This window comes from Triticum aestivum, chromosome 5B (genome assembly GCF_018294505.1).
Source record: "Triticum aestivum cultivar Chinese Spring chromosome 5B, IWGSC CS RefSeq v2.1, whole genome shotgun sequence".
NCBI classification, from domain to species: Eukaryota; Viridiplantae; Streptophyta; class Magnoliopsida; order Poales; family Poaceae; genus Triticum; species Triticum aestivum.
In genome coordinates, this window is record NC_057807.1 from 274377816 (window position 1) to 274387193 (window position 9378).

The 9378-nt window shown below is 45.6% G+C and overlaps 1 protein-coding gene across 1 annotated transcript; it reads left to right on the forward strand.

Moving 5' to 3' along the window:
- Positions 1-884: 884 nt before the first annotated feature.
- Positions 885-4135, forward strand: LOC123111339 (cyclin-dependent kinase B1-1). The gene is made up of 7 exons (XM_044532112.1): positions 885-1354; positions 2115-2176; positions 2267-2378; positions 2463-2556; positions 3236-3305; positions 3568-3706; positions 3802-4135. The coding sequence occupies exons 1-7, from the start codon at positions 1010-1012 to the stop codon at positions 3892-3894; spliced, it is 915 nt and encodes a 304-aa protein (XP_044388047.1). The 5' UTR covers positions 885-1009; the 3' UTR covers positions 3895-4135.
- Positions 4136-9378: the final 5243 nt, after the last annotated feature.

The following is a 9378-nucleotide window of genomic DNA, read 5'->3' on the forward strand; positions in this document are numbered from 1 at the left end:
CCAGTCAAGGAGTGCACTTTACCGAAATCACACTAGCTCATAGCCGGAGGCCAATTTGTGGCGCATCAATGGAGATGCAAAACGACACCAACTTTGACTGTCTCATAGCTGGAGTGTTCCGTCCGGCTATGAGCCAGTGGGAGTGTTCCGTCCACTGGAAGCTTTCGTGCTTTGAGCGGACCCTAATTGAAGCGTGCATCCAGTCGAGGGGTGCACATTGCTGGAATCACACTGGCTCATAGCTGGAGGCCAATTTGTGGCACATCAATGGAGACGCAAAACAACACCATCTTTTTGCCTGTTGTATTTGGTAATCGATCATGAATTCTTGTGTGCCAGCCGTCACTGTCAAGTGGGTGGTTCATATGTGGCGGATAACTGAAGATGCACTGTACCATCTCGAATCGCTCTTTCGCCAGTTGTCTCCGCCCATCGATCATGGATATTTTTGAGCAAGTTGTAATTGTTTGCCTAAAAAAAACTCGTCATCTTTGTCCGGCTAAGGAATAGTCGCTGAACTAAAATATTTCGCTCCTAATTATTACTTCCTTCATAAAGAAATATAAGAGCGTTAAAAAGCACCAAACAAAGCAATGGGACCAAGCGAAAGATGATCGCGTTTTTTTTGCCGATTCTTCTGAAATCTTGAGAATCGGACCTCCTCCGTTTCCTGAGATCCAGGCTAGCAGTGAGTGACGATCGGTCGCATAGCCGTTGCCAAGCCAGCCAGCACAGACGGGACGCGCCGCGCCGCACCGCACTTTACACCCTGCCATGTGCGCCCGGGCCCCGCTAATCATTCGCCACCGCCGCTAAACAATTCCGACCCCGCGCCCCTCGTCAATTCGACCGTTGCCCAACCCGCTCCCGCGGCCAGCCCCGCATTCGCGTTCCCTTCTTCTTCCCACCCTCGCCGCCTCAGCCTCCTCCCCCCCTCCCTCCCCCCATTTCAAACCCACCCCCTACCACACCACACCCCAAGGACCACCCGATCCGGCGGCGGCGATCCATGGACAAGTACGAGAAGCTGGAGAAGGTCGGGGAGGGCACCTACGGCAAGGTGTACAAGGCGCGGGTGGCGGCGACGGGGCAGCTGGTGGCGCTCAAGAAGACCCGCCTCGAGATGGACGAGGAGGGGATCCCGCCCACGGCGCTGCGCGAGATCTCCCTCCTCCGCCTCCTCTCCGCCTCCCTCTACGTCGTCCGCCTCCTCTCCGTCGAGCAGGTCACCAAGCCCTGCGGCAAGACCGTCCTCTACCTCGTCTTCGAGTTCCTCGACACCGACCTCAAGAAGTTCGTCGACGGCTTCCGCAAGGGGCCCTCGCCCAGGCCGCTCCCCACGCAGGTCGTCAAGGTATCTATCTACCATCTCCGTCCCAACAACGAGCTTTTTCTTCAGTATACTGTACTTACCATCTTGTCGCGTATCGATTCTTATAGTTACTTTCCCACGGAAATCTGTTACCTTGAAGCGCGGCGGCATCCGTGCATCTCGATTTACAGTATTATAATCTTGTCAAATGATGACGGTATGAATCGTAAGTGGACTAAGTAATTTGGAAGCACTGATCGATGTTGCTGTGGAGGACAGATCGTACAAGAATCAGATCAACGCATCAACCTAAGGCCTCATGCTTGTAACTAGAAAGGTCTAATTTTTCGTAAATTCGCGCATATATAGTTGCAACGGCAAATTAGGAATGTAACGTATCAGCATTTACAGTTCCTTGCTGGTGATGATCGCTCAATTCTATTTTGAGATCGAATAGAGAAATCTGTCTCATTCCTAAAGTGAAAGAACGCTGTGCTTACTTTGGAAAGTGGAAACATATAACGCACCATCAATCCGCCATCGTCGTTGCTTGGTTTCCATAGAAACCTTCTACTTGTCTCCACCGTAAAATTTTCTTCACGCGCTATTCAGTTTGGAGCCACAGTCGTCACAGGATCGGGAGCCGTTAACTGCTTGTAATTCTATCTTTATCCACCGGCTCCGTTTCGTATTTTGTTTCTCTCCATTAGCTTCTACCATGCACCTGAGCTGCACTCCGTGTTATAACTTGATTACTTCTGCATGAAAATGACAATCAATAACTTTCTTGCTCCTCTTGCAGAGTTTCTTATACCAGTTGTGCAAAGGAACTGCACATTGCCATGGCCATGGTGTGCTTCACCGGTTAGACTCTTGTTCCGTGGTGTTTGTTGCCGATACAGCATTGCATTTGCAGCTATATGGTTAATGCTATCCTGCTTGAAAACTTCATAGGGATTTAAAGCCACAAAACTTGTTGATCGACAAGGAGAAAGGGGTACTGAAAATTGCCGATCTTGGGCTAAGCAGAGCTTTTACTGTTCCCATGAAAAGTTACACCCATGAGGTACCGCTTAGTAAAAAAGTTCCTAAGATTTTACTGAGCATGCTCTAGTAAGTTCCTCATCATGTTATCTGTTTTGTGTTGTAGATTGTGACACTCTGGTATAGAGCTCCTGAAGTTTTACTTGGAGCCACACATTACTCAACTGGTGTTGACATTTGGTCCATCGGTTGCATCTTTGGTATGCCGATTGCAATTAGGCTTTGATCTTTGTTATGAAATGCCTTATTCTTGTATTCAGAACAAATAGTACAATCCATGTACAATCTCCAGAACAAAAATGCATTAGCAGATAAATCGGCACACTTGTGCAATCAGTAAAATAGAATAAATAGTTTATCTTGCATCACAGAAAAAAGTTCGATATTTTCATGCATCTTATGAAGCAGCACAATTTACTACAGAAGTAATCAGTAAAAGAGAACATATGTTTTACATTGCATCAAGACAAAAGATCTTAACTTTTTTCCAACCACCTTATGAAATTGTATGTCTTATTTTTATACTGAAATTAAATGTGCAATCTACGTTCAACTTCCTGAGCAAAATACAATAGCATATGAATTGCCACAGTTGATCACAATCAGTTAAGCAGAAACAAAAGTATAGTTTATCTCACATCAAACAAAAGAACTCGCATGCATCTTGTCAAGGATCGCATTTAAAAGAAACATTTGATAAGCATTCTACTAAATGCTTTTGTTTGAGAAGAAGTAAGCTCCAGTTTTCCACAGTCCTTGTGTTATCTGAACTAAACTCACTATATTGTGCTTCAAGTTCTTCCCTTGCTTTCTTTGACTTGACACTATACTGCGATTGTCAAGGTCTTCCCATTTTGATATTGTAACTTTCTAATACAGCTGAAATGGTCAGAAGACAAGCTCTTTTTCCTGGCGACTCCGAGTTGCAACAGCTGCTTCACATTTTCAGGTACTTTATCTTCTTCTTTGCATGAGCACCAACAATATGTAATACTGATAATACCAGAACTTTGCCTGGTTGGTTGATGGGATGGTGTATTAGTATGGTTGATCCTAGTGAATTGTTCTTGTTCTGTCCATTATTCCTTGTTCCAATGGATAAATAACTTCTGACTTGGGAAATCGATTGAAGTACGTACTACTACAACATCTGACAGTTTATTTCATTCTGTATGCATTTAATCATTTGACTGAAAACTGCTTCTGAAAAGGTTGTTGGGGACTCCTAATGAAGAGCAGTGGCCTGGAGTATGTGCTCTGAGAGACTGGCATGACTATCCACAGTGGAAGCCACAACATTTGTCACGTGCAGTTCCAACAATGGAGCCTGAAGGACTTGACCTGTTATCGGTAAATTAAGAAAAACATGAAACGCCAGTTTCGTATGTCTGTCCTTGAGGATGTTTGTATCTGAGCTAACAGTTTCTTGCTTCGCTGAACTGCAGAAAATGCTTCAGTTTGATCCAGCGAACAGGATCTCAGCTAAAGCGGCAATGGACCATCCCTACTTCGACAGCCTCGACAAGTCCCAGTTCTAGTTGTTGCTGCTGTCTTGGGAGTTGGGCCTTCGCCATGGAGCGAGGAGATTGGAGATTTGATTTGCTTGCCATCTAGGCAACCTGATCGATCTTGATTTATCAGCTACTCAGTTTTATTATTGAGTGGGCAATCGATTTGCCCATCTTTTTATATATCATTGTATGGTTTCTGGTGGTCGGAAACTGTACTGCCTCTCAGTAACTGGTCAGTTGCACTGTAATGTTATGTTTCCATCTGGTATGATGCTCTGTTTTATCTTTTAATATTATTATTTTTGAAACAAGGCAAAAAGATTTCCATTTTCATTGATTAAAAATAAAACCCACAAAGCGGGAAAAGAAAAGTAATTACTTCGGTTGCTTGGCACTCTTTGATCTTGGGGCGGCGGTGTTGCGGAAGAAGAAGCGACATCCTTTGTCCCTTGTGATCTTGTAAGGATGGTGTTGGTCCACAAATCCTTCACCAAAGTCATATTGGCACAATCACTAGGCATGATGTAAGTGAGCCCGAGCCAACCTTGAAATCATTCCACACTCTAGTCGTGTATCAGCATTGGTAAAGGAGATGCGCCGCCCGCCGGTTCTGCAAAGACGGCAAAATACATAATTTGGCGAACCCCTACGCCGAAGTCTATTGTCCGGCCATAACCTACTGTGGATAACCAACCAAGCTTCATCTTTTGAGATCATTAACACATGTCTCTCCGCTGATTGTACATTAGTAGAGAGCATAGTTAAATTCATTTACATGTCCAGCGGATCCATGTGATTGATATACTCCCTCTGTTGCTAAATATATGACATTTTGGTAGTTCAATTTTACATCACATGCAAAGCTTTGAGATTCAAAATGCATCTTCATGATAATTGTCAAATCTATTTCAGATTATAACCCAAAAGACGCGACAAAGGAAATCGTTGATGAAATATATTACTCTCATGCAAGAGTCGTCCCAGCCTGCGCAATAGTACATAAAAGATAGAACATATTCATCCTATTTACATGCTAAAATAAAAGCTTCACAAATGAACACCCAAATTCAAAAGGAAATAGTTTTCTGAGATAAACAAAAAATAACAACCTAGAGGTGGAAATGTGCGAGCCGGCCCTCTGAGATAAACAAAAAGTAACAATCTAGAGATGCAAATGTGCGAGCCAGCGCACTAGTTCCAAATACAGAAAGAGATAGAACGGTAGCAGCAATAGAAAACATACATTTGCAATAGAGTGCTTTTAGATTGTAACATTGCAACGTCCTATTAATGCACACACGCGCTCCCAGGCGTGGTTGAGAAAGAAAACATTACATCATCTAAGAGCATCTCCAATTGGGCTCATATGTCATGTTACGAACTGAACTCTTCTATTGCTATGGGCCAAACACGAAGATAAGTACAAGGTACATATGCAAATAGACCCCTATATAAGGGAGAAACTACATAGCCCTATACACAACACTATAACACTTGACACCCCCCCTCAAACTCAGGGTGGATCTATAACACTGAGTTTGGAAAAAAAAGCTGTGTTGAGCTCGAGTTTGTGCCTTCATGAAGAAATCTGCAAGTTGGAGCCTGAAGGGCACGAACTGGAGAGCCACAATCTGGTCTTGCACCTGCAATCGCGTGTAAGAAGCATCCACACCAATGTGTTTCGTGAGCTCATGCTTCATAGAATCACGAGCAATGTTGATCGCGCCGGTGCTGTCTGAAGAAAGAGGAGTCGGTGCAGTAGTAGAGACCCCAAAATCATCAAGAAGCCACTTCAACCAAGTGACTTCAGCTGTCAGTGCTGCCATAGCCCTCAACTCAGCCTCAGCACTCGAATGGGAAACCGTTGTCTGTTTCTTAGTCTTCCAGGCAATCAAAGATGAACCAAGAAAAACACAGTAGGCTGAAAGGGACTGACGATCATCATGATCACTAGCCCACATGGCGTCAAAATATGCATGAAGCTTCAAGGAACTCGAACAAGGAAAGAATAGGCAGCGAGAGGAGGTTCCACGAAGATAGAGCAGAACCTGAAGCAGGTGGGAGTAATGAAACTGAGTGGAGCAGAAACAAACTGGCTCAAGATGTGGACAACATGAGAGATGTCAGGACGTGTGATGCCAAGGTAGACAAGGCTCCCAACAAGGTGACGATATCGGTTGGGGTCCTTAAGAGGCTCACCATCAGTGGGCCGAAGGTGAACTCCAAGCTCCATGAGAGCGTCCACGGTGCGCTGATCATAAATACAAGCACAGGCAAGAAGCTCCTGAGTATACTTCTCTTGGGAGAGAAGATTGCTCTCGAACGTAGAAGACACCTCAAGACCAAGGAAATATCAAAGTGGACCCAGATCTGACATCAAGAACTTGTCACTAAGACGCTTCTTCACAAAATCAATGAACAGAGAGTCATGCCAGTGATGATCATATCATCGACATATAGAAGAAGAAGCATCCGACCACGAGGGGAGGTGTGAATAAAGAGAGCAGGGTCATGATCGATGGCTTTGAAACCAGCATCTATGACAATGGAGGAGAAGCGCTCAAACCAGGCATGAGGAGCTTGCTTAAGCCCATAAAGAGAACATCACAGACGACGGACCATGCCAGAAGGAATGGAGTATCCTGGAGGAGGCTGCATATAGATATCTTCACGCAGTTTGTCATTGAGAATGGCATTCTGCACATCCAAATGAGAGATGGACCACCGGCGAACAGAGGCAACTAACAGTAAGGTCCGAACCGTGGTCATGTGAGCAACTGGAGCAAAGGTCTCATCATAGTCACGACCGTGCTCCTGCTAAAAACCACGGGCAACAAGTCGCGCCTTGTAGCGCTCAAGGGAACCGTCAGAGTGAGTCTTAACCTTGTAAACCCACTTGCAGGTGAGAGGAGTGACACCAGGCGGGGAAGGTACAAGATCCCAAGTCTCAGTGCGCTCTAGGGCAGCAAGCTCCTCTGCCATAGCGTGCTGCCACTCCTGATGGACGGCTGCCTCTTGGTAGGTCACGGACTCTAGAAGAGCGGCAGACGCAAAGCCATCCTAGTCGGTTGGCCTCATAACAAGCTGATCAGGAAGGGCGTACCGAGGAGGAGAAACGGGATCAGGAACGGGAGAATGAGGACGGTGAGTATAGTGCAACCGAATCGGGGGAATCTCAAAAACTGGATCCCCTAGTGAAGGAGTCAAAGGTGACTGTGGCGGTGGCACACTTATACGTCTCCAACGTATGTACAATTTTTTATTGTTCCATGCTATTATATTACCCATTTTGGATGTTTATGGGCTTTACTTTACACTTTTATATCATTTTTTGGGACTAACCTACTAATTGGAGGCCCAGCCCGAATTGCTGTTTTTTTGCCTATTTCAGTGTTTCGAAGAAAAGGAATATCAAACAGAGTCCAAACGGAATGAAACCTTAGGGAGCGATCTTTTTGGAACAAACGCAATCCAGGAGACTTGGAGTGGACGTCAAGAAGCAGCCGAGGCGGCCACGAGGCAGGAGGGCGCGCCCTAGGGGGGTGGGCGCGCCCCCACCCTCATGGGCCCCTCGTGGCTCCCCTGACCTACCTCCTTCGCCTATATATATCTACGTACCCCGAAAACATCCAGGAGCACCACGAAAAACTATTTCCACCGCTGCAACCTTCTGTATCCGCGAGATCCCATCTTGGAGCCTTCACCGGCGCTCCGCCGGAGGGGGAAACGACCACAGAGGGCCTCTACATCATCTCCAAGGCCTCTCCGATGAGTTGTGAGTAGTTTATCACAGACCTTCGGGTCCATAGTTATTATCTAGATGGCTTCTTCTCTCTCTTTGAATCTCAATACAAAGTTCTCCTCGATCTTCTTGGAGATCTATTCGATGTAACTCTTTTTGCGGTGTGTTTGTCGAGATCCCATGAATTGTGGGTTTATGATCAAGTTTATCTATGAGAAATATTTGAATCTCCTCTGAATTATTTTATGTATGATTGGTTATCTTTGCAAGTCTCTTTGAATTATCAGTTTGGTTTGGCCTACTAGATTGATCTTTCTTGCAATGGGAGAAGTGCTTAGCTTTGGGTTCAATCTTGCGGTTTCCTTTCCCAGTGACAGCAGGGGCAGCAAGGCATGTATTGTATTGTTGCCATCGAGGATGAAAAGATGGGGTCTATATCATATTGCTTGAGTTTATCCCTCTACGTCATGTCATCTTGCTTAATGCATTACTCTGTTCTTATGAACTTAATACTCTAGATGCAGGCAGGAGTCAGTCATGTGTGGAGTAATAGTAGTAGATGCAGAATCATTTCGGTCTACTTGTTGCGGACGTGATGCCTATATACATGATCATGCCTAGATATTCTCATAACTATGCACTTTTCTATCAATTGCTCGATAGTAATTTGTTCACCCATCGTAATCCTTATGCTATCTTGAGAGAAGCCACTAGTGAAACATATGGCCCCTCGGTCTATCTTTTATCATATAAGTTTCCGATCTACTTTATTTTGCAATCTTTACTTTCCAATCTATATCATAAAAATACCAAAAATATTTATCTTATCTTATTATCTCTACCAGATCTAACTTTTGCAAGTTTCCGTGAAGGGATTGACAGCCCCTTTGTCGCGTTGGTTGCGAGGTTCTTGTTTGTTTGTGTAGGTATGAGGGACTTCTGTGGAGCCTCCTACTGGATTGATACCTTGGTTCTCAAAACTGAGGGAGATACTTACGCTACTTTGCTGCATCACCCTTTCCTCTTCAAGGAAAAACCAACGCAGTGCTCGAGAGGTAGCACACACTAGGAGCATCATCACGAGGACGACGAGTATAATGCAACGGAAATGGTGGAATCTCAAAAGAGCTAAGTGTATCCCTTGGTGAAGGAGCCGAAGGTGACCGTGGTGGTGGCACGCGAGGAGCATCGTCACGAGGACGACGAGTATAATGCAACCGAAGGGTGGTATCTCAAAAGAGCCGAGGGGATTCCTAAGGAGCCAGAGGTGACTGGGGCGGTGGTGAAGGAAGAATGGGAGCCTCCGATGGAGGAATCGGAGGAGACGAAGACGGTGGGGATGATGAAGGAGTGATGGAAGAAAACTCAGGAAATGTCAGAAAAGAGATTGACTCATGAGTGGACGAACCATTGTGGGTGGAGGAGCAAGGGTAGCAAGTTCGAAGACGATCCCACGTTAGTTTGGAGGTAGCAAGAGACACAACGTCCATCGAAAGATCAACATCCATGCTGGAGACAACAATGGCCCTAGCCTGAGCATCAACCAGCAGGAAACTGTCATATGCAGCTAGGTCCATCTGGTAAGTCTCCAACTCTGCATGGAAGTCTGCAAGGATGTCTTCCTTCGCCGCATCATCAGCAGCCGAGGGGATGATAGGCTCAGCTGGCGGCAAGGTGGGGCGAGACGGACAAGGCAGTCACCGGAAAGAAACCCCCCACAGCCGCTGACCAGCCATATGGACTTTCATATGCAGCACATACTCCCAAAA

Excerpts from the sequence above, each read along its gene's own strand:
- LOC123111339 (XM_044532112.1), top strand. The coding sequence starts at position 1,010 with ATGGACAAGTACGAGAAGCTGGAGAAGGTCGGGGAGGGCACCTACGGC. Across the intron at positions 2,379-2,462 it reads TGAAAAGTTACACCCATGAG|ATTGTGACACTCTGGTATAG; the intron begins GTACCGCTTAGT and ends TTTGTGTTGTAG. Across the intron at positions 3,306-3,567 it reads CAGCTGCTTCACATTTTCAG|GTTGTTGGGGACTCCTAATG; the intron begins GTACTTTATCTT and ends GCTTCTGAAAAG.